The 25,121-nt window shown below is 37.7% G+C and overlaps 1 protein-coding gene across 40 annotated transcripts in view; it reads left to right on the top strand.

The window, feature by feature from the left end:
* Window positions 1–25,121, top strand: part of LOC115492903 (uncharacterized) — a 531,227-nt gene that overhangs the window by 157,361 nt on the left and 348,745 nt on the right. For 24 of the 40 annotated variants that reach the window (XM_072923306.1, XM_072923297.1, XM_072923299.1 and 21 more), the window contains one exon: window positions 24,367–24,584. The exons of 11 other annotated variants lie outside the window; for them this stretch is intronic. In XM_072923306.1, coding sequence (XP_072779407.1) covers window positions 24,367–24,584 — 218 coding nt within the window. Of the gene's footprint in view, window positions 1–24,366; window positions 24,585–25,121 lie in introns of those variants that run through there. 5 more of the 40 variants (XM_072923265.1, XM_072923282.1, XM_072923273.1 and 2 more) reach the window with 3 other exon arrangements.

Here is a 25,121-nt window from a genome sequence, read left to right as displayed (position 1 = left end):
GGTTATATATTAATGAATATTAATTACTATTTGTTAATATTTCACTCATCATGATATTATTTAAATAAACCTTTAGAATCACTGAATTTTATAAACAAATTGTTACCTCTTTTTGACATGATTTTTTAAGATGTGTTCTCTCCCAGAAGCAGTTTTGAGAAAAAGGAGAGAGAAAAATTTATTTACTTAGTTTTGCTTGAATGTGAAGATGGTATTGCTGGACTTCAAGCTTCTATGTTTGTGTGCTCTGAGTTTGACCTCTGGAGAGAAGCAGGTACTCCCTACACAGACTTTATGTTCTAAACTCAGGTATTTTGAGTTTCCTCATACATAATAAGCTAACCTCAGATAAACAGTGTGACTTCTCCTCACAAGTAATGAAAGGAAGGGGAGAATAATTAGGATCACTAGAACTAGGCAGAACAGTGGCAGTCTGTGGTATAAAAATATGAATTTAATCTTGCCAGAGAATCTGCCCACAGCTTCCTCTTTTCAGTGCCTGAAGTAGTGTTGTCTTAGGCTGCCATTTGAGCAGCCATTTATGCTGCTTTGCTGAACTAACCACACTGAAAACCAATGAAAACGAGAGATCATTCTTTGGGGAAGGGGATAGTTTTCATAACAAAGATGACCTTTGAATGACAGCAGAACACATTTATGTAGGTTACTAGAAAGTAAAACAACACTTCTGTAAATTGATGTTGATGAGGGATTAAATTTATGGGTTTTTATGTATTGTGATGAAATACAGACTCAGTTGATAAAACATTTTATTGTAAACCACTGAGAATTTACCTCATTGGCGAAATAGATTGAGGAGAAGGTTCTGTCTCCATATGGAAATCTGTGAAATTTGAAAGTGTTCTTGGAAATCCCAAATCTTCTAAATGTAACTAAAAAATGAAGTAAATTAGAATTTCCTTAGAATTGCTTTCTATTTCTTTTGACATCCTTGGGAGCTATCTTGATCAGTTAATATTGCACTTGTCATAAATGGTATGTAGTTTGTACTTGGTGTGTTTCTTCAGTTTTTGGCTGTGATTCTTGTCACTGATACAAGCTAGGAAAGAGGAGGGAAGGAAGCCTCTTGCCCTCAGGCAGTTTGCACTGCCCCTTTTGTACATGGAAAATTTTGTTTTCCCTGCCTTCAGAGTGGGCACCAGGGTAAAATATGTGCTGCCTGATCTGTTTGCTCTTCACAGCAATGCAAGTGCTCCAAAGGGGCAACCACTCACTTCTGTCACCCAAATTGAGTGTCTAATCTGGGCTTTTTCCAAGACAGTCTGGGCATCCTTCTTTTGGCCTTTTAGAGTAGCGATTTTCTTCTCACCGACTCTGTAGGCAACCTGAAATCATGATGTAGTTACTTCCATGAAACTGTGGCATTAAGACTTCCCAGCTTACTTCCTTCAGTGAATGTTGTCAGCTTTTTTGGCAAATTCTATGATTTTGATGTCTAGTATTTAATATCACTAATAAGGCATTATCTGCTATACGTTTAAGGTATTTCAGCTCTGACTTCTGTGGTTGGAAGTTTTCGATGACACTTTAGATAATTTTTGGCTTTTCAGTAGTAATTTTTAAAGGAAATTGATTAATCTTAACAAGTTCTGGTCAGTCCTGGGTGAGTGTAACCTCAGGGGACAGTCATCAAATTTAAAAAATCCTTTTATTTTTTCTATTTATAATTCAGGTTTCGATACTGTTCAGAAGGATGAGAAGTATATACAGGTTTTTTTTTTTCAGTATAATTTAAATAATACCACCTGTTTAGTGATCATTTAACTTAAAATTTTACTTAAAATTGGATATATTATTGAAAATTAGTTCCTTTTGGGTCTACTGTGAACATACATTTTCTAAAAAAAGGAACCAAAACTAAAGTTTTTGCATGCCTAAATTTGATAAATAGCGATGACTCAAAGAATCTTTCTTCTTTGAGAAGTCATGACTGTCTCAGTCTCCTACCTCCAGCCAAGTCATATTTGATTCTTGGTACATGAAGAAAAGATAAGGAAAAAAAAAGACTGAGCATGGATTTAATAATGAAGAAACAATGCAGCACAGTCAACCAGGCATGAAGAATTATGTATTGAAGCTAAGAGGCCAAGTGTCTCATCAGCTGGATTTTAATAGTGCCTGGCAGTAGTGCTTGTACTTGTACAGCAATTGTTTTAATATCTAATTGTGTTTCAAGCTGAAATATGACAGTCTGTCTTGAAACATGAAGAGAACATTTCCTGTGATGCAATGTCTGAGCATTTCTTTACATACTAAACTGAGCCCAGAAAATTTGTGATACTTGTGTTTTCAGATTTCAGGAGCTTTCTAATTATGCATAAGTAAAGCTGTATCCTGTGCAGTTTTACTATTGTTATTTCTTTCCTCTTCCTGTCTTTATAAGTCATCTTGTTTGCTGCATTCTCTTGATTTAACTCGTTCCTTCTTTTTTGTTGTTTTGTTTTGGTTTTATGTTATTACAATTAGGTGCTTAATTTCTTCTTTTTTGTTGTTTTCTTTTGGTTTTATTTTATTACTACTAGCTGCTTCATTTGCTAGTTAGCAGAATACCTAGTTTTGCTTGGGGAGTTTAACTACAAAAGCAATGTACACTTTAAATAAAAAAGTGACCCAAAGCTGACATCTGAATTATACTCCTCATAATCTAGCATTACCCTAACGGGGTCAGGAGTAAAAGATCATCATACTTGAGGGATAGGAAAAAAATAGGATTTTAAAAAAAGCTTAAATTTTCAGCATGCATACAGAAATGGATGCAATACTCAAAGTGTAGCCTTGTTTTGAAATGGGCTTTTTAAATTTTATTTCTCATGATCGATTGGTATGTGAAGCTGGAGCTTTTCAGGAGAAGTCTGGGATTATGAGTGCATCAGCCTCTGCTTTTAGCACAGCAACGAGGTTATCAATAATGCATTGGAGATCTCAGAATCCTTGAACATAGGGAAATCACAGCTGGTGTGGGCTTATTGTTAAAATTGCAGATTTGCGCCAAGAGGTCACGACAACTGCATGTCAGATGGTCACACACACGCACACAGACATGTCTTGAGGGAATGAGGGGAATAATATCTGAAGAATTGCCAGTACCCATGTTATTTAGAAACTCTTCATATGTTTCTATAGTTCAACTTTAAAAGCATCATATTTAATGCTGCTTGCACCAGCCTTTTGACATTTTGGCCTTTCCCAGTATTGTAAGTTTTATTGTTTTCCTGACAAGTTTATTCATATACTAACAGCTTGCTTGGCAGCAATGTTCAGACTCAATACTTAGGCTTTCTGGTCACGGTGATGGCTGGCAGTAATAGAGAGGGAGAATAAGTGAGTGTGGAAATGCAAAGCTGTCTCTTGTTACATTTTATCGATCTCATTCTGGTGTCATTCAATTAAGACAGAAATGTGATGGATAGTGTCTGCATAGATCTCTACTTTGCTTTCCAGCCACTCTATATAAAGCTTTTTGGGGGGAGGGAGGAGTAAAGAGAGTGTGAGGGGAGGAGGGGGTAGCAAATCAAAGATACAGTGTGATTTGAATTACAGATCAAACTTATCTTTTAAAAAAATCATTATTCTAAAGCTATGCTGAAAAGCAATATTAGCAGAGCTAGCATCCTCTGTTGTCTTGCTAATAAGTATGTGTAAATGTCCAGCACATTGTTCATTGCAGTTGAAGTAATGTTGGTAGGTTTGGTTTTTTTTCCCCCAGATCTTGTCTGTGGCTTATGAATAAACACTTGATTCTTCTGAATTTAATACACAGATAGAAATGAAAGGATTTACTTGCCTAAGAGAGTTCCCTGCATGCTGTAGGGCAGTAGTTCCAGATAAACATCTGAAGATAAGAGTTGTCATTTCAGCCCATTGTTTACTTTAAATATGGTGGAAAAAAAATTGAGAAGCTCTCTCAGTGTAATACAAAAACACAGAGATTAGCTCCATGGGTTTATGCAGACCTACATCAATGCGCTACCAAGCCTCTTGCCCAATCTTCACACAGTGGCAACTTCAGAACTAATAAATTACTTTCAATCTAACTCCCAGTTTTCTGCCTAAGATGTAAATGAGACAATCCTAGAATGGGTGTCTCATGGGTGATTTCCAGACGTGGTTTTTTTGTCATTAGACTTGGGGCAGGCTCCTTAGCTGTTCTTTAGAATGTACAGGCTCTTTAGTTGCCTGTGAGGAAAGCCTTGATAAATCTGATCTCCTGGCTTTCCTTCTCAACTTCTCTGTTTGAGGGTAGGAGGGCAGTCTGTCTAGTTTACCTTTATTCCCATGGGATTTCCAGGGGAAGGGTTTGCAACTCAGAAACCTGTGTCTGGGGCAGGTTTGGGATTCTCTGCTGAAATGAGGCTACCTGGGCAAATGCCATTTCACCAGAACCAAAGTACTTTGTAGATGTATATTGGCCGTTCCAACTATCACAAACAAGAAAAGACGAGCCAACTAAAACAAAAGAGCAAACCAAGCTGTACCACATGCAGCATGTAGGGTTGGTGTTCCTGGCTTTCCAGCCATTGTGGCTGTAGAGGATGTTCCACTTTTCACAGCCTGGCTGTCTCCCAAAATCCCTTTTCCTGCCCTGGGGAGCAAAGGAGCCCTAGGAGCCAACATTTTCACTAAGAGCCTTGGGGCTTTGATGTTCAGGACTGTATTTTCCTTGCTGCTGCCATTACTGAATACAGATTTACCACTGTGAAAGACATTAATTACTAACTAAGAAATAATTGGTTTAAGGTTTTGAAGTTTTTAAGTATTTAAAATATAAACCACATTTTACATGTGACAAGGCTAAGATTTTAGAAATGACAGCACACTTCTGTTATTCACTCAGATGAGTATTCTGAGTGCTTTTTTGTGATTGTTGTGTGCCTCAGGTAAACAGCAGTTACTTGGTGCTCTGCAGAGCCTACAACAGAGTTATGGGCTCAGTTCTGGATTCATGGGCTTGAAGATCAAACATCAGCTGGGGTTTGAGTTTTCAGAACAACAGAATTTGAAATGAAAGGTTAGGGCTGAGACGAACCAAGGTTTCTCAGAATAATTTGACCTTGTGCTATTAATTAGGTGCTTCTGCTAAATCGATCAGCAACAGTTATACTGCCATGAGTATAAAGTGTCTTCCCTTTGTGCAGGATTTCTACCAGGGATCTATAACTCGTCTTCCGAGGAGCCTTGGAAAGAATCACATGAGAAAAGTGCTGCCTTCCAGATATGAGGAAGCAAGAAGGGTCTCAGGCCCTTCCAGTCATTGCTGGTTTTTTACCTAAAAGCAAAGTTAGGTACACTCAGGATTCTGAATAATTGTTGAACCTGCTCTTTGAGGGCTGGTCTAGAGTGGGGATGCTGCTTAGATGAATCATGGATGTTTAATTCACATTGAAATTCTTGAACTTTGCAGGATATTGAGTATATACAGCTTGAATACTTGCTCCAGTGTCAGTATCTTTGGAGATCACTTTTAATATAAGATAGAGAGGTAGACTTTTTTTATGCTTATATCCTCCCCAAAAGTGACATTGTTTTTATTATTAAAGTTAGTTCATGGTATAGCATGTTGTAGCAAAGACAGCATAATTTATGCAACATCCCCTCTTAGCTGAGGACACTTTCAGTGCTGGACCATTTGATAAATCATGCATTTGCCATACAGGTATGAAATAAAAAATATTAGTTTGCATTTAAAGCAAAAAATGTTGCCTAGATTCTATAGGCAATCTCACAGCCAATGCTGTTGGTATAACTGCTTAAAAGTATTTCCTTATTTAACATCCTGACTCGGCACAGGTTTCTGTTTCTTTCTCCACTCCAAACAGAGAGTTTGCTTTGCTCCTTCCTGGCTTTATGGGCTCACATAATGTAACATAGAAAATAGCTTTGCATTTTTAATTACTGTTCATTTAACTGCAGAAAGGAAAATACTTGTGGCATAAAAAAAAAAGGAAGAAAATATTTTTTAAAATGATGTGGCTTTGTGGGAGGAGACTAAGGGGCCTTGAGTAGCAATCTAAAAAAAATTTAACCAATGCAAAATTTAACCATGATTTTTAAAATTTGACCATCTGGATTTTTTTCAATGGTTCACTGAATTATATCAGGTTCTAACAACCATACATACAATAACATTAGGAAAGACAATCAGTCTCTAAAATAAGCACTACTAATAAGCTCTACAAGGAAACTTTTAATATAATTTGTCCACTGCAAGTTTCCCCTTTCCCTGACCTCAATGAAGAAAGTCCATTGAGATGTACTTTTGGATAAATTCAACACACTGACAGCTGTCTCTGGAGCTGAAACTGAACAGGCATTAAGTTTATAAAATTTGATCTAGGTGGTTTCATGTCAGTGTCACACTTTTTGTAGATGACCGCATTTCATAATTGCAGAAGCAGCGCCACAAGAATTACTTGTTTTGTACAGTATTTTAATCTCAGAAGGGAACAGCTAAACCAGCACAAACCAAACCTGTTTTAAGACATACCATACACTTGAATTTCCAGTTCTGTTTCTAGACTTCAGAAATTCACAGAAGATTGAGGAGAGGAGGGAGGGAGGCTTCCTAAGCATAAGCACGCAAGTGGTTATGGCCTATTGTACTCTTTTTAGAATTGAAATATTTCAATAGCTTGAAAATGAGCCAGACAGACTGTATATTATGAACAGGGGAAAAAGAAAAAAAGGATACAAATAAATAAAGAGCAGCTGCAGTTCTGTTAGCAGTGCAACAGAGTTAAAAGAGACCTGAAAAATTATAGCTGACATTTTATATACAAATCTAGGAGAAAAGAAACCTAAAGTATATCAAGTCTTGTCATATTCTGTTCTGCTCTGAACTGAACATAGGGTTCAGTGTTTAATGTATGAGCAACAAATATTTTCTTTTTCAAGTGCTTCTAAGGAATTAGGATTAAATATATGAGACACAAGGCAGAGCTTTGAACAGCTTATTTGAAAGCAGAAAGAAGCCAATATCTGAGTCAGATATGTTTTTGACTATTATCATCTGTAGCAAGAATTTACAAGTAATCGTCTACAATAGGAGGGTGAAAAATATTAGTATTGATTAAGAAAAATTACTTTTTGTTTTGGAATTATTTTTGTGACACTCAGATTCCTGTATTTTACTCCTTGATATTTAACTGTTTTTCCAATGTGGAATTCACCTTTATCACTTCAATGTATAGAGAATGTTTAAGTATTGTTACATTATTTGGTAATTAGAGCACTTTAAGTGAGAAAAAAAAAGATAAGTATTCAGAGTCTGCTTGAATTTGAAACCTGTGGCTTCAGAGTATGGCAAAAATTCATTCAATATCTGTGTGAACATTGAATAAATAAATATAATTTTTCTTTACTGCACTTTCTCCAATAAACTAAAGATAGTAGAATAGCCTTGTTTAGCCTTGCTTTCTGATTTTTCAGTATTAAGTAGTCTTGTCCATTAATTAGAAACTGGATGGTCTTTCACAGACAGTGTCCCAGGTGAAGAGGAATCAATGGTGTTTATGCTTTTATTCCACCTGAAGTTCAGTATTTAATGCATCTAGTAATTCTGATTGTCAGAATATGTCAATTCTGACAATTTATGAACTTTCAGAAAAGAACCACATGCTAGAGAAAGGTAAACTTAGTTTAATCTAGGAAAGAATCAATAAGTAAAGGTAGAATGCTTTATGAATTTAGTCTTAATAAGAATTAGGTGTGGTAATGGTGATTACTAAGATTTTGGAAGTCAGTTTAGGAATGCAGTCATATTAACTTGCTTTAAGGAAGACAAATAAATACCTCCTAGTCATTCATTTTTGGGTTGGAACAATTAGAAAAAGTCTTCCTATTTATGTGCAATTTTGAAAATCAATTTTTGTAATTCTGGGGTAACCCAGAAAATAGAGAGAAGTAGTGGGAGAAGTTGTGTTAGCAATCATTGAATCATCATAGAATCAGAATGTTTTGTGTTGGAAAAGACTTTAGAGATCATCTCGTCCCAAACCCCTGCCATGGGTAGGGACACCTTCCTGTAGACCAGGCTGCTCAGAGTCCCATCCAACTTGGCCTTGAGCACTTCCAGGGGTGGGGCAGCCACAGCTCCTCTGGGCAACCTGTGCCAGTGCCTCACCATCCTCACAGTAAAGAATTTCTTCCTGATACCTAATCTAAATCTATCTACTTTTACCTTAGATCTGTTCTACCGCTTCTATTACTATAAGAATTATAATAGAATACTATTGAATAGTATAATACTATAAGAACAGTAATAGTGCCCTTGTAAAAAGTCCCTCTCTCCAGCTTTTTTGTAGGCTCCCTTCAGGAACTGTAAGGAGTTCTAGTGTCTTTCTGGAGCCTTCTTTTCTCTGGGCTGAAAAACCCCAACTCTCCCAGCCTTTCCTCCCAGCAGAGCTGCTCCATCCCTCTGCTCCCCTCGGTGCCTCCTCTGGCCTGGCTCCAGCAGGTCCCTGTCCTTGCTGTGCTGGAGCCCAGAGCTGATGCAGCCCTGCAGGTGGGGTCTGAGCAGAGCGGGGCACAGGGGCAGAATCCCCTCCCTGCCCTGCTGCCCACGGGGTTTGGATCAGCCCAGCACACGGGGGGTTCTGGGCTCCCAGAGCACATGGCTGGGGCATGTTGAGCTTATGTGGACATTGATAGTGATTATGGAATATATAGCTGTGATCAATGTACCTGTTTTGCATCCTTATGTTCTAGTAGGAATATTGCCTCTTTATTTAGGTTTTGATGGAACACCTGTCGTTCTCAGGGGTCGATATGTGTTTCTACACTGTGCTGCAAGTGTTGGCAAGCAACAGGAGGTGGAAGTCTATGTGGCAGTGCTTTTGTCATGAAAAATGGTAGTTCCCAACACTGTGGAAAGGGACCTGGGTGTCCTGGTCTGTGGCCAGTTGGGCATCAGTCAGCAGTGCCCTGGCAGCCACGAGAGCCAACTGTGTCCTGGGGTGCATCAGGCACAGCTGTGCAAGAGAGGAGATTGTCCTGCTCTGCTCTGCACTGGAGCAGCCTCACCTTGGGTGCTGGGAGCAGTTTTGGGTCCCACAATATAAGAAAGGCTTTAAGATATTAGAGAGTGTCCAAAAGATGGTCATGAGGATGCTGAAGGGCCTTGAGGGGAAGCTGTATGAGGAGTGGCTGAGGACATTTGATCTGTTCTGCCTGAAGGAGACTGAGAGGAGACCTCATTGTGGTCATCAACGTACGGGGAAGAGGGGAAGCAGACACTGATGTCTTCCCTTTGATGATCAGTGATAGGATCTGAGGGAAGAACCTGAAGATGAGTTAGGTTAGATATTAGGAAAAGATTCTTCTCCAAGAGGGTGGTTGGGCACTGGAACAGGCTCCCAAGGAAGTGGTCACAGCATGACAGAGTTTGGACAATGCTCTAGGGTGTTGGACAACACTCTCAGGCAAGTAGTAGGATTCTTGGGGTGTCCTCTGCAGAGCCAGGAGTTGGACTCAATGGTCCTGATGGATCCCTTCCAACTCAGCATTTTCTGTGAGTCTATGATTTTTCCACAAACATGGTACTGTGCTGCTATTTTGATTAAAGACAGTGTCCAGTCTGGAAACCACAGTAAAGATGTCCCTTTTAAAAGGCAGGATAGACTTTTTTTAGGTTGTCCGCTTTTTTTTTGGCAGCTCTCTTCTAGCACTAGGGATTCCAAAATCTGAATCATATTTTCCAGCAAATGTCAGATGCTGACAGTAAATTTGAAAACAAGATAAGTTATTTATAGGTAAATTAAGTCTAGTTTCTACTATAATGGGTGAGAATTTTCCTGAGAGAGTCCATCTTCTTGATTGAAATGAAAAACTTTGAAGGATACATGCCAGGAATATGCATAATTTTGTGTATTTCTGCTTATGCAATGTGGGAACTCTTGAAGATATTTGCAGTTGGGGGTCTCTTCTCCCAGGCAAGGACAAGAGAACACAGCCTCAGGCTGCCCCAGGGGAGGTTCAGGTTGGACATCAGGAAGAATTTCTTCATGGCAAGAATTGTTAAACACAAGATTGGACTGCCCAGGTTGGTGCAGTCTTTACAGACCATTACATGAAGTTCTTGCATGAGTCCTGCTTGGTTCTTAGTACTTTATCTTTCTTGAGCTGCTACATTCTCTTACACTGTGTAATGTCAATCCCTGAGGAACACAGGGTATTTTTTTTTGCAGAAGAATAATATTACAAATCTCTGAAGAGGTGTCCAAAATTACCAGGAAGCTTTGCCCAAGCCTTTTATGATTGCTCAATTCACAGAAAAGCAGATACTTAAGAATAAAAGTATGGGCAACCTTAATGGCTGTTGCTCAAGAGGATTGCATTTAATTTTCCCAACAGCACTGCTGTGTCCCAAATAATTTCACAACTTTCTCATCATAAGCCTCACAAGAGCAGAAGGGCACCTGAATTTACCAAGTCCTGCTGAAAGGAAAGAATATCGTCTTTGTGCTGGAATTTCAGGATAAGTGCTGGAAGAAAAATCCAGCTGTTTCCTAACTGGTTTCAAGAATGAGATGTTTAGTCAGAAGCTTCTCTGAGGAGAAGATAAGAAAGGGATTTATTTTTTTGTTTAATTTCATTTTCTGCTACTACGTTTTGGGTTCTGCCACTGTGTTGTGGCCACTCTGTAAACTGGTGTGAAACTTCTGCAGTTGAAAGGTGTTTGGACATGCTCTTTTTCATTGGTTTGCTTTCCTGAAATTCAGACCATGTTTTGAAGATTTTATTTCCAGAATAGTGTCATCTTGCCAAAATGAAATAAATTATTCTTGTTAGTTTCATAGTCATGGAGGGGAAAAAAAAATCAATGACCTTTTACTTTTTCTGCTTTCCTGTTTGGCTATGCTACAGGCAAAATCCAAATAATCCAAGATCTTCTGAGAATTAAAAAGAAAAAGAGATTATGTTTTTAATATTTATTTCATAATTGGAACAGTTTCCTTGAAATTGCTGAGAGTAGAGATTTAAGTTGGTTTTAAAACTAAGATGCTGTCAAACTGCTAATATAGGTATGCAAATATATTGTTGTAGATTCACAGGCACCTTTAGGCTGGAAAAGACCTTTAAGATCATGAAGTACAACCATTAACACAGCAATGCCAGGGCCACCACTTAACCATGTCACACATCTAAATACATTCAGGTGTGGTGGCTCCAGCACTTCCCTGGGCAGCCTGTTCCAATACTTGATAAACATTTTTCTGAAGAATTTTTTCCTAATATCCTATCTAGGTGTTTCTTGGTGCAATTAGAGGCGGTTTCCCTGTATCTTGTTGCTTGTTATGTGGGAGAAGAGGCTGACCCCCACCTGGATACACCCTCCTTTCAGGGAGCTGTAGCGTGTGATAAGGTCCCCTCTGAGCCTCCTTTCTTTGAGGATGACTCCTCCACAGCCAGTTCCTCAGCTGCTTCTCACCAGACTTGTGCTCCAGACCCTTCCCCAGCTCTGTTCCCTTCTCTGGACACACTCCAGGCCCTCAATGTCCTTCTTGCAGTGAGGGGCCCAAAACTGAACACAGGATTGAGGTGAGACCTCACCAGTGCTGAGGACAGGGAGCTGATCATGGATACAAGCCAGGTGCCACCTGAGCCACCTGAGCACACCTGGGCTCAAGTTCAGCTGCTGTTGATCAGCACCCCCAGGTCCTTTTCTGCCAAGAACCTATCCAGCCACTTTTCCCCAGTCCCGTTGAACCTCATGCAGTTTTCCTCAGCCTGTGGATGCAGCTTTTCCTGCTCCCTCTCTAAGGCCTTCCTGCCCTCCAGCAAATCGACACTCCTGCCCGACTCGGTGCGCTCTGAAAACTGACTTGATCCTCTCATCCAGACCATTGATAAAAATATTAAACATCAACAACCTTTCCTTCATCAGCTATGTTGCTCAAGCAGAACCTGCCCTTCTTAAATCCTTACTGGCTGGGACTGAGTCACTGGCTGTCCTGCCCCTGTACATCATGGCACTCACTACTGAAAACCTCACATTTTAGTCCTGTACTGGATAAGTTTTTTCTATCTCTAAGTATATTCTAAATACTTCTAAGGAAATGTGGAAAACAAACCAAAGTACTAAGGACTGTGCCTTTTCAAAGAAATGAGAACATGGAACCAAATTTTGTGCCTTGTTCTTTGTGCTTCCTTGACTTACATGATGTTCAGACCATGTAATTTGGTTTCTTTCAAATATCTTGGAGTGGTAGACAGATGGACGGATAGATTGCTGTGTAAATACACAATAATGTATATTTGTATACACAAATACAATTGTATATACAAATGTGTGTTTAAAGGATCATGGAAAGCATTTCTGGTCATTATTATAATACCATTTCACATTAGTGTGCTATCTATACCTGATTCTATTTTATACAGAGGCAAAATTTAATATGCACAACTCAGAAAAGCAGTCCTAAATTTGATTCTTTGTGTATATGAGAATATATTAATTGCCTCAAATTAAAGAAATACTTGAAGTCAGTTTAACAGTAAAATTTATATTGATCAACTACTGGGATGATAGAGGTTCTGTTGAGCATTTTCAGATAAAGGATAGCTTTGGTTAAATAATTTTCATTATTACAGGTACCAACATTCAGTGTCTTCAGGTCTTTCCTCCTCTTTCTCTATATACTTTAGATAGTTATAACTGATGGTTGACCTTCTTTCTTGACAAATCAGAAAATAGTGAACTAGTTATATTTTAATGTACAAAAATGGGATAAATAATCTCTTTCTTACAAAACAGGGAGTCTGTAACAATCAGTCTTGAAAACTGTTTATTTGATTCTTGGGAAAAGGAGAGGGTTGAGTTCTATATAGCAATGAAATAAACTTTGTGGATATTCCCAGAAGTTTGATATAGACATGTAAATAGAGATGCAGATATCATCAGGTACTCTAAATTACATGGATATCAGAGCTCTGGTCTCCTGGTCTGGTAAAGGCAAATTTAAATCTGAGATTTTTGAGTGTTGATCTATTTTGCTTCTTTTGTTGATTATTTCTCTTTTTAAAATTAATTTTATGTATGAAATCTGACTCATAATATAAGCCCAAAAATTATGAATGAAAAAGGTGTGGGTATGAGTCTTCTAGATTATCATTTAATATTTGTGGTCCAGGAGTGTAATACCTTATCACTGAGTTTAATCACATGAGTATTAGTAATTCATTTCCTAAAAACATTATGCCCTCCTTGCATGGAGTTTTGAAAGGGCTGTATATAATCAAAGAGCAGTAATGTATGTTTAGGAAACCAAATCATCCTGGAAAATAAATACTAAATTACAGAGTATTGCATGAATATGCTGTCTTTAACAGTCTAAGGAAATAGCAAGTGACTAGATGGGATCAGGACAGTACTTTAAAGGCCCAGGGTTCTAGGAAGTGATTTTGTCTTTGTGGATTTCTGCCTGAATTCAGATTTGGCTGAGCAAATGTAGAAATATGCACTCAGATGCTGCACTGCAGCTGCTCTGTTCAAGGGACTTAAGAACACATCTTTTCTGACTTTAAGTGGTCAGTGAATTATTTTCAATAATTCCATCTCCTGTTGCTTCCATAAATAGTGGAGGAGAAATTTGTAGTTGTTTGATCAATTTTTACCTGCTTAGGTAAGCCATTGATCACTGACCTGTGCTATATGACTTTTTGTCAAATAAAAAGTAAAGTGGACTTTAACATCCTTGTGGTGATGATGAAGAGGATTTCTTCTACTGTGCTATAAACTTTTTTGGCGGGGGGAGGTTTCAGTTGCACTTGCATACTGGCTTTGCTCTGGAGTATCTTCATAAAGTTATTGGTGTTAAGGATATGATAATGTAAATTTATTTCTTATTTTGGACTGTTTCTATCATCTTGGGCTGTCCAAATAAAGCAGAAAATTATAAAATGAAAATTATTTACTTTATTCAAGGATTGATATGTATCAATCTTGCTAGTCTTGTCTTATGACAACAAACTTTCCTAAGAAATGTACCATATTCTGCAACAAATGAGTTACTTGGTATGTATAAAGAGAAAGAGCTATAATGATTTCAACATGATTTTAACCTGTAAGGATAACTAATGGATGTAGCATAGAATAGAATTTTCTTTCATATTTTTTTTTAATACTTCAGAGTGCATTAGAATAATGAGCTAGTTACTGGTAATGGAATGAGAATAAACAAGGCCATTTTTATGGTATGGCAAATTAGACATCAATTATGTGGCCAAGCAGCACTGAAGGATGTAGCAGACTGGAAATTAAGTTGTAGTGTTAATTGATTATGAAATAATTTGATAGCCTTTGGTTTTATTGAAATGATTCTGAGAGTGCACTGTAAACTCAAAATAGGAGAGGCACCACATTCTGTACTGAGGGTAATCTCAGTAGTAGGTCAACTTCTGACAACAGCAAAAACTTTGATTTTTGCAGCTATTTTGTCAAAAATGATTAGGGAATTGTGCATCATTCTGGCCATAAGTATGAGCACAATTTGGATCTACTTCCTTTAGTTTTACAACATGAATGTCTTTGTTTCTGCTGTTGATATATCTAGTTAAATGACACGTGCTCTTCATCTTGTATGTGTATATGATTTGCTTCCTTAAATTGAAGGTAAGTGTGCCTCTACTTGAAGAGGCAGGATGATACAGCACTAGCTGATTAATACTGTCTAGCCTCTGTGCAAGGTGACAGCTCCCAGATGCGTTTGAATTTGAAGAACATTGCACTTTTTGGGCTATTTTTATACTCCTTCCCAAGGTTTTTGCCTTTGGGTTGCATGGGAGAGCACCAGATAGCAAGGTGGGCCTCTGGCATCCTACTGAGCCTCTGGGTGTTTTAATGGCTGCTCTTAGACCAGATGTGGTGCCTGCTTTGTCAGGCTGTCCACTCCTTTTTTTTGTACTGTGTTTTGGAAGATCTTGCTTTGTCTTCTTCTCCAGTTCAGCCTCCTAAGACAGGTGCACCTTTATAATTGCAAACTTATAGTTTGAATTCATGGCACTTCAGTTCCATGTGGTTTACAACCTTCTGACAGCTTTCTCTCTTGCTGCTCCTAGTGCAGGAGTCCCTGCCTTTTGCTCGTGGAAGGGCTGGCCAGTTTGACAGCCATACTCATTTTGACTGCCTCACCTCTGCCTTGCACACTTCTCTTTTGGCTGCTTTCCACTTTCTTCTCCTAAGGGCATGGCACCTAGGGCTGTAGAGAAGTCAGAACATAATGATAAAAGGAAGATGAAATGGCAAAAAACAGTAGTCTGCAGTGCAAAAAGGATAAAGAGGCAGACTATAAATCTTCACCACAGGTTGGGGTAGACAGAGGTGAATTATGTGGCCATTCAGGATAGCTGCATGGTTGTGCTCTATGCAGTCAGAGTTTTGCTCTCTCAGGTGAGTTTTGACATTCAGTTTTACTTCTTTTTGAGAAAAAATATTGTTCTAGACAGCAGGGGTAATGTCCATTTTGCTGGAATGTATCAAGAGATTTCAAGTTCTGCTCAGGCAGCTGCTGGAGGTTAGCAAAAGAGATCTCCTTTTATTGACTACCTTGAATAAAAGAAAGAAGGAAACCCTAGCAAAAAAAAAAAATACCATGAGAAACTTTTGTCCCCTATAATTCTGCTGAATAATGTTACCTCTTCATATGCACTTGTTCTGAGCAATAAGACTTCTGGGTGTATGGGATGAGGTGGGAGGCAATTGAGCCAGTCTGACATTATTTGGTCACTAGTGCATATAAACTTTCTTCTAGTGCCACTTATACATAGGTACCATACATATCTTTAATGGTATTTAATTGAGATTAAAAAAGCTGTTGGAGTGGATGCTGTGAATGCATATTAGGAATATTACTTAAAACCATAAGCCTTGATATGATAAACCATAACAAATCTGAAGGACTCATAATGGCTTATCATGTCAATAAAATGCACTTTAAAATCCCCAAGTGATTAGAAGGAGCCATTTCAGTCTATTATATCAATTGTTATATGCTGAGAGCATGAGAGATTTATTTTTCTTTTCCATCCTCTGTTTAAAAAAAAAAGAAAGGAGGAAATTAAATCATAATAAGCTATGTTCAAATAGAATCAAGGTACTAAAATAAACCCACAGAAGGCGATTTACAAATTATGGAAGGCAGTGAAAAGTTCTTTCCAAGAAGAGAATACTCTCATGTTACGCTTGGTCTCTCATTTTTAAACACCACAGGATGGCTGATGAGCAGAGTGTGTGCTTGGACCAAAGATGTTCCTGTTGAACTTGCAATAAGTGTAAATTAAGTGTCACAAGAAATCAGAATAATTTTGCCACTTATACCAAGTGATGACCTCCAGCATTTGCACACAGGGAAAATTGAATTGACTTTACTTCCCCATGTGGTAGTAAATACTCAGCAACCATTGTGGTAGAGGAGGGTGGTAATAGTTTTCCTAACCTCATACTTTTCCTGACTGATTTTTCGAGGCATCTTCTTCAGGGGATGAGCAAAGGGGACGTAGCCCCCATGCTCTTGAGGGCAACGGGCCCTGATGTTTGTTCTTTCCACTCTGACAGCTTCACCCAGGGGCAGTGACTGTGCAGCAGATTTTTGGGGGGTAGTTTTCCATCCTAGAGGAGGTAATTCAGACTGTGCTTTCCCCATGTGTTCCTCTGCCTCTTGCCCTTTTGGTCTTGTTACCTGGACTGGCCTGTGAGCCTCACGTAGACCCAGCAGGCTTTGGGACATGGCAGGAGGATCTGCCCTAACAAAAAATCTTTGCTGAGAGGGATGAGCTGAATTTGGAGATGGTTACTGTGCTGGTCCAGTGTGCATTTTAGCCAGGAGAAAGCCTTGTTTGTTAATTTACACAGCTGAGTGAGGAAAGCTTGGAATTGTTTTCTGCTAATAAATAAAGATCCCTTAAATTGCTTTTTTGCAGGCTCTGAACTGGATTACATAGCTGTTCTGTAGCATGTTAAACAGACCTGAGCTGGCTCTCTGGGGCCAGCTTTGCAGATGAGTCTGGGACAGTCTTAAAATAGCCCCTGGGGGCAGATTGCTGGTGAAATTGGTGTCAGGCTCCCCAGGCTGGCGGAGTAGTCAGAGGGAGAGGCAGGGGCGGCTCAGTGGCTCAGTGTCCTGCTCTCAGCAGACAAGCTTAACCTCTGCAGTGCACATGTTTCAGCTGTTTAATGTCTGAATAGATGGAGAGCATTCTGGGAAAGTGAATTTTTCTCTTCCAACAGTATCCCTGCTGTCTCACTTGCAGATATTACATCTTACATTTAATGCAATCCTTCCAAACTGCCCAGCTTTGTATCCTCGAAGCCTGAGTTTTGCCTCTGCCTGCCTGTACAGAATTAACCTGTTCAGCCCTGCACCCCACTCATGTGCTCAGGGTGGCCCTGGGACAAGTATGTGTGGGACTGCAGATTTTGGGGGATCCTTCAGCAGTGCAGCTGGCAGATAGGCAGGAGAAAGAAAATAAACAGGTTCAGGAGGTGGGGAGAAATGAGCTGCTGGAAACCAGGGGAGGGAAGCAGTGGCAAGTAAACACAGCTGAACAAGAGGAAAAAGATGTTTATGTATGCTTGTTTAAGGTTTGCAGTGGGGAAAACTGCAAGTCTGTCAGAACAGTTTCTCCCCTTACAGTGCTGTGAACCCTTCGCCTATTTACGTGCTGTTATATGTGAGTAAGAAATTTGGCATTATGCAATTTTCTTTATGACCGAAATACATCCAGTGAGGCTTGGCAGAGATAAATGTAAATGGCTCACGAGAGCCCCAGTTTGAGACTCAGCTGAAATAACAAGGCAGAACAGCCCCATTCCCACCTGTACGTGCACACGTGTGTATGTACATGTGTGCAGTGCTGGCTTCTGCCCAAGAGAGGAGGCTGCTAACTGAATGGCCACTTGGCAGAGACAGCAATTTAAGAGCGACTTAAATACATATGTTGGATTAAAAAAAGGAGATGGCATCCTAAGAAACACCCAGAGATTACATATATCAAATTATCAAAGCTGAGGAAACATTGGATGTGGAAACGCAGCCTCTGCGTTGTTAGTCTGCATCGGGCTGCACATTCTGAAGCAATATTCCAAGATTCATTTTTCATTTTCTGATATCTTCTTGGGAAAAGACACATGTAGTTGAACAAAGTGATCAATAAAAGAACAAATAAGGAACAAATGCTGAGAATATTCAAGATAAGATTTTATTGGACACAGATCTCCGAACAGGACATTTTTCAGTCTGTTCTGTTATTTTTAAAGTATTTTTTTGACAGGCTTCTGTTTCAGGCAGGCAGAAAGATAAAATAATTTTTTAAAACCCCAACAAATGCTAAGATGCCGGAGAAACTAAGTTGGGAAAGTAGGCTGGGAACAAAAGGAAACCAGCAAAATATGCTTGATTAATTAAAATAAATAAAAATACCATAAATAAAAGTACTGTTTGGAGTTTTACAGTTTTAAAATCTGATAGTATCTCTAGGTTTTAAAATGTTGTACTACAAACATTAAATAAATTATGAGCATTTTTGAACATATGAAAATGTTATGAAATTATGAACTATTATAAAAATGGTAAATTGCATGTATCTAAAGGATCATAGCAAATTCTTTGGGAATGTAGGAAAAGACATTTATAATATTTTGCATTTTTTAAATACCTTGTATTTGTGTCCCCTAGGAACTTCAAAAGAGCATTTTGAGGGAGTGAAAAATGAGAGAGAGGAGCATGTTTACAAGTGTTTGTAAGGTGATAAAAAATAGTTAAGACAGAGTGCTTAAATGCATCGTCTACATTCATCATGTGTGTCTGCATGTGTGGATGTTGTATGGTTTATGTAGCATGTCGTCCTGTCTTATTGCAGTCGAAGAAATATTTGTGGCTCAGTGTGACTAAGGCACAAAGAACTGTTTTCTAAGAGATAATTTGTGTTTACTGAAGAGCAATACTTACACAATGAAGTAGTATCAGTAAATTGGTGTTTGCTTTGTTTTGGTTTACACGTTGGGCTAAAAACAGGTGAAGCAGGGATAAGTTTGTTTGTGAAAGCTTGGTGAATACTAATGAGAAGAAAAATCGTCCCAGTCAAACTGAATAAATTCTGTGGAGAGTATGAAGGATTTTCAGTGATCCATATTGTCCTTGGACTTGGTTGTTGCATTGTACTTTAAATGGAATTGATTGTGTGGTTGTAATGAAAGTAACGGATTGATTTCTATACAGAGTTACACAGAGTAAATAGAAAAATGTTCTTGTCTTGACCTGCATTCATAAACTAAAAATCAGTGGCTTTTGACCTAATCCTTAATAAAAAATGCAAATGTAATATAGGAAATCAGAGGGCTCTTTAATTCTTAGAAAATCTACTGTTTATTGGATTTTGCTTGTGTGCTTTCTCGGATTTTAATTCTTTTTTTTCAGGAATTTAGTAACAATTTTATTTTCGTCAAGGAAATTGTACTTTTTGCTGTTCGCATATTTTTGGAAAATATATTTGACTGTTTTCTTTTTTATTATTCCTTTTGCCTTAACTACATGGCATTTTCCTTTATTTAGGCAGAATATTTATGATTTCTTGTACCGTCTCTGTTGAACAGTGTTAGCATAGCAGTTTTGTGAGTGTGTGACCCATACATTTTTAGGTTGCTATTACGTGCACTATAATAGATTATTTTTAAAAGATAGTTCTTTCTGAACTGAATGTGCAGATTAATAGCTTTATATTGTAATAAAAAGAGGAAAGCTGTTGATGGAAAGAAGGTGCAAAACATTCTATCTATTTGAATAAACCTAACAAATGTTTATCTTATTGCAATGATTATCTCGGTAAAAGGCCATAGAGATATTTATGAACAACTTTTTTTTCTTTTTTGCATGTGTGAGATTGCGGTTCAGGCCCCAGTAAAATGCACAATCCAGCTAGTAAATTCTCTCATTGAGCTGTGATCCAGGACTACAATAAGCAAGATCCAACTTACTGCATTCATCAGTTTCTCGGTGAATTTTGTGACTTTATTTTTGGTGCTTAGAGTTTAATTTCTCGCTGAAGTAGAGCAGCGCATTGTGGCGCCACACAAACAAGAAGAGCAAAACAATAGAAACCCCAACGCACCGACGGCCACCGCTACTCCATTGTAGCTTCCAAAGGCACTCTATTCTTCCCAGCCCACTTGATATCCTGCAGGTTGTGGCAGTACAATTCACAGGAAAAGCTTAGACATTGAGCTTGCACGCTTCTTGACTCCATTTTAAACCCTTTGTTCACACCGGGGTGGCATTTTTTCACACCACATGTGGCAGCTTTGACTCCTATCCAGCTTGTCGTATAGAATCAAAGTCTGTGATTTCCTACATTCCCAGTGTTGTCTCCTGAGTTGCTGTATTCTTTGTTGCTCCCAAAATATTACAAATCTTAATTTCAGACGTAGGTTTTTAAAGCTTTATAGACTATGGGATGAGACAACTGTACCTGCACACTTAGATTTACTTTAAATCATAGCAGTTTGTAGAGGAGGGGAAGAGCTCTTTTCCCCTCCCTCTTCTCTTTAAAAAAAAAATTTCAACACTGGCAATTAAAAACTGCGTGGTGAATTTGGCATATATTCATTCCGCCCAATGTATGTTTCGCAGAAAAGAATTAAAATAATGTGTAATACTCTATAATTTTGGATTTGGAAATTATATGAGCGCTTGTGATTTGTTTCAGTATTAAAACATTATTAATCTTAAGGGATTCTTTTGTTGCATACAGGCGTCATCTGTTGTGCTCTTTTCCCTACTTTTCCAAAGACAACATTTATCTGCAATTTTGCTGAAAGTTTTATGTGCTATGTCAATAATAAATTATACTTCAAAATAATTTTGAAGAGAACAAAACAAGTCTACCGATATAAATGCCCCTAAAATACATGTTTTTTGAAAGTTTATTAATAGAAGATATATTGCTTAAAATAATGTCATTCAGTGTAGCTAAAATGCCACTTGAATCCTTAAACAAAAGCTAAAGTATATATTTCTTACTAAGAAACTTTACTATGGATTACAAGTGCAAAGTGACAGAGCAACAATAACATTTGGATTAAAATTGTCACAGGAATTAATGTAACTTGTACTTCACACTTTTTGATGTAGTTTTTAAATTATCAGTGAAAATTAAATGGATGCATGATTTGAAAGAACATTCTCAGTTCCATGTATATTTACAAATCTGTACGTTCATTGTTGCTGGTTCACTCAGCTGAAGATAATAGAATAATTTCTCCTTGGCACATATGCTAGCCTGTACATTGACATGACACCCTAATAAATATTTTGACTTGAGAGCTGTTGTTTGTTGCTGTTTGTCAGGTGGTTAGAATGGTCTTTTGGCTGCCGCTCCTCTCGCGAACTAAAATATTAAAATGTATGCTTTCAACCTAGCAGCTTTCTTACTGCATTTTATAAATTTTCTGACTGCTTATTCTTTCCTTAAAATATAGTACTGCTGTGTGATTAATGCATATTGCTTGTTCACCAAAATCCACCTAATTGCTTATGGTGTTCGTGAAATTCTTACATTGGTTTTAAGTTTGCATTTAAGAATGACACGAAATTGTATTATGCATGAGAATAATTCAGTAACAGCCCCTAGAAAGACAAAACAGCATTGTTCTTTTCTGGTTTATAAAATATAATAATTTCATGTGCTTGTTTTTATGCTGTTTCCTTGCTTGTTTGTTTATGGAACATTAGATGTTAAGTTGTTAAATCGTCTTAGCTGGTCTAACATGTAGCAGCATTGAAAAACAGAAAGCCTGTTCCAATTAATATTTATTTTGTATTTCAGTCCAAAATCTCAAAGATATAAACTAACTCCTAGTAATAATTAAATTTCAATTAGAAGCTCTGTTTTATTAGCTCTGCTTCTAAGAAGATTTTGTGTAATTAAAAAAAATCCGAAATATATGAAAATAAATATTTAACTCATGGTTTAGGTTTTTTTGTCTGGGATTTTTCAAAAAAGATGAACACTCAAAGAAGACATTTAGAATCCATATCTAAAAATAGTTTTATTTTGCATACTAAGTTATACAAAATTTATAGAAATGTTTTTGAGAAGATCAATGAATACTTTAATAAAATTACATTAAAATGGATTTTTTAAGTTACCTATTACTTTAAAAAGCAATTGATCTAAATTAACATTTCTATAGACAAAATGGGACATTTTCCATTTCTTTTTTACCAGACACCTTAGCAGTTTCTGCAGTTTAACTAGCTAAAAGGTCCAGATGTTCTGAGTGCAATTTTAGATCATCCAAAAAAGTGGTTTTATGAAAACTGAAACTATAAAAAGAAGAAGCCTTTTTAAATGCAATACAGTAATTTGTGCTAAGCATTTCTTTTCCAAAGCATGCTATAAGGAAACAAACATAAAATACTCATGCAAGATAACCCATTTACTGTTTAAATATTAAAGCAGTGACTCAGAAAAGCAATGTACACACACTTAGGAGAAAGTTATTTTACTATCACAGTTATCTACATCTAAACTTGACATCACACAGCATTTTTAGAAGACTCAAGTATGAATTTCTCGGAAGCAAGACAAGTCCAATAAGTGTATCAAAATTAGTTTACCTACTTTCACAGCGCATAATTACTGAAGAAAAGGCATGATCTTATTTCATTAAAGTGTCATGAAGCAGAAACATAGAATAAGCATTTGTCAATATCCATTCCAGAAAATACCAACTTTTTATTTCTCGGCATTTCTTACTTTTTCCCATGTTTCTTCAGACCCTCTTCATGTTAATATTTCTTCTATTTCCAGAAAAGAGAAAGGGTGGGGGGGTGGGGGGTGAACCCCAACAACAAAACCCCACAAACAGTCAGCAAAAGCGTAATTGGTTTATATTGCCTTTCAGCTTGTGGCCTGTCCTCATATTATTAAATCAGATCATACATACTCCCCTAAAATTCAGCTTGGAGTAATCCTCTTCTACTTAAGGCTGGATGAAAAGAGTACTCATTGTGAATTATGTTTCATCTGTCACAATAACCTTCTTTATTCTTTAGTGCACCTCCCCTTTGCCTGCGGCAATTAGAGAAAATAGGTATGCCTTGAAGTATGAGATAGTGGTATCTCAAAAATATATATACTGATGTCATATACAGACAGCTCTGGGTTAGCTGCACCCTGAAGAATATATAAGCCCTTTTTGAAGCAATCCAAATTTTGTTAGAACAGAGTAGACGCTGGCATGCTGTTCAACGAGTAGGTGCTGATGGCTTTCACTAGATTATTGGTTTTTTTGACAAGCAGTGATCAGAGATTTTGCCATTCCATTAAAAGAAGAGTAAAATCTTGCTTACCGACTGATATAATTTTCCACGTTAGCTACAATTCTGTTTGTTTTTTGGTTTTGTTTTTTTTTTTTTTTTATAATTCGAAGATGTTAGAGAGTCTTTTTCTTCATTCCTCCCTGAAATTCCTGGAGTTCTGTTGAACTCTTTGACTGAACATTTCAGCTACATTTTCTCAGTGGTTTAGCATGATTTTCATTATTTCTTGCAGTGAGCATTTAACTGTTTCATCTTTAAAATAAAATATATATTTAAAAAAAAAAGTTGACCAGTGAGTATCGAAACTGGTTTTGCACTGGTACAGAAGAGCAAAACCCTATGTTATCAGATGTTACTTTTCCAAATTAAATTGATACTTTTCTGTATCAAGGGGAAAAAAGAATATAAACTCTTTTACGGTTCTAGTCACCACTATCATGGTTATTAGAATATCTGTCTTTTCTTTAAGACAATCTGCTTTATTGTATCTAACAAACAAGCAAAAAGCAATATTTTTTTGATTTTTTTACTTTTTAAATTAATTTTGGAAGCTTTCCAAGTTCACATTTGTTTTTCTCTTATGTTTATTTTAAAGCCTTATGGCAGCAAACCTCCAGTCGGTATCTTGTTTTGAAACCCCTCACAATTCTGGGCTGTTCATACTGATTCCAAATCAGCCTCCCTTGCACTTTAAGAGATCTGATGTTCAACTGGAAATGATTAAGAGAAAGCACCTTAAAAAAAAAAAAAAAATTAAGTGCTAAACCAAGCGGGTTAAAACAAAGAGATTCTGCTGTGAGGCTGGTCTAACATTAAAACACTGTTATTAAAGTTCCTAAGAAATTACTACACTACAAAAACCAATAATACTTGTGAATAAAGGAAGAGTTTGGCCCACCGCACAGGTTTGGGCACAAAAGTGCTTGCTAAGCTATCTATTTCACACATGCAACGACAGAAGGTTCGATATTCATTCGATCGATGACTGAAAAGGCACAATGGCAAAATCGGACGGACTTCTTTTCAAATACAGATCTCCGATGTCCCCCTACAGTCTGCAGTCGCACGGCTGGTGGTGTGGCACAGACGGAGCAAGGGTTACATCAAGGCTGTTCTCTGGACCGTGCAAACAGTCTAGACCAATGACCTGCAGCATCGTGCCCTTTGAAGAAGAGGCAAGTTCAGTCACGACGAAGAAAAATCAAGGCGTACCCCTTTTAACAATAGGGAGCAGCTCGTGGCTGCAAAGAGGTAAGCAGGGGTAAGCAAAAAAGGCATCTGCTTCCATGGTTACAGGCCAAGCATGGGAACCTTGCTTTTGAAGAGGGACAGTTCTCAGGCTCCCTCACAGGCTATGTCATGCATTATAAGCAAAGGCAGGTTGAGCTGAAATCCGCAGAGTTATTTCAGAGTAAAATGATACGCGAGCACATGGCTGTTAGCAAAAAAAAAGTCACATGACTGCTTAGAAGCAGCCTTGCACTGTTTCTGAATCGAGCCTTTCGTTTGGGGCAGTTTCTTCTTCTTTTCTTTTTTTCATTGCCTTTTTTATTTTTTTCTTTCCCTCTGCTTTTGCAGCATACTAAGAAAACTGGGAGAAGGTTTATACAAAACAAACATTTGTTTGATACACAAGATTCTGGCTATTCTCCTTTTCTAAACTGAAAAAAGGTCAAGGGTCAATGTTTTTTCGTGACAGGGCCACAAATCCTTTTGTTAATGTAGCTTTAGCAAATGCCATTTAAAATAAGATTTTGCTTTTCTTTCCAAGTGCATATTATTATTAGT

This window comes from Taeniopygia guttata, chromosome 1, assembly GCF_048771995.1.
Source record: "Taeniopygia guttata chromosome 1, bTaeGut7.mat, whole genome shotgun sequence".
Classification (NCBI taxonomy): Eukaryota; Metazoa; Chordata; class Aves; order Passeriformes; family Estrildidae; genus Taeniopygia; species Taeniopygia guttata.
This window is presented reverse-complemented; position numbering and strand designations above follow the sequence as displayed.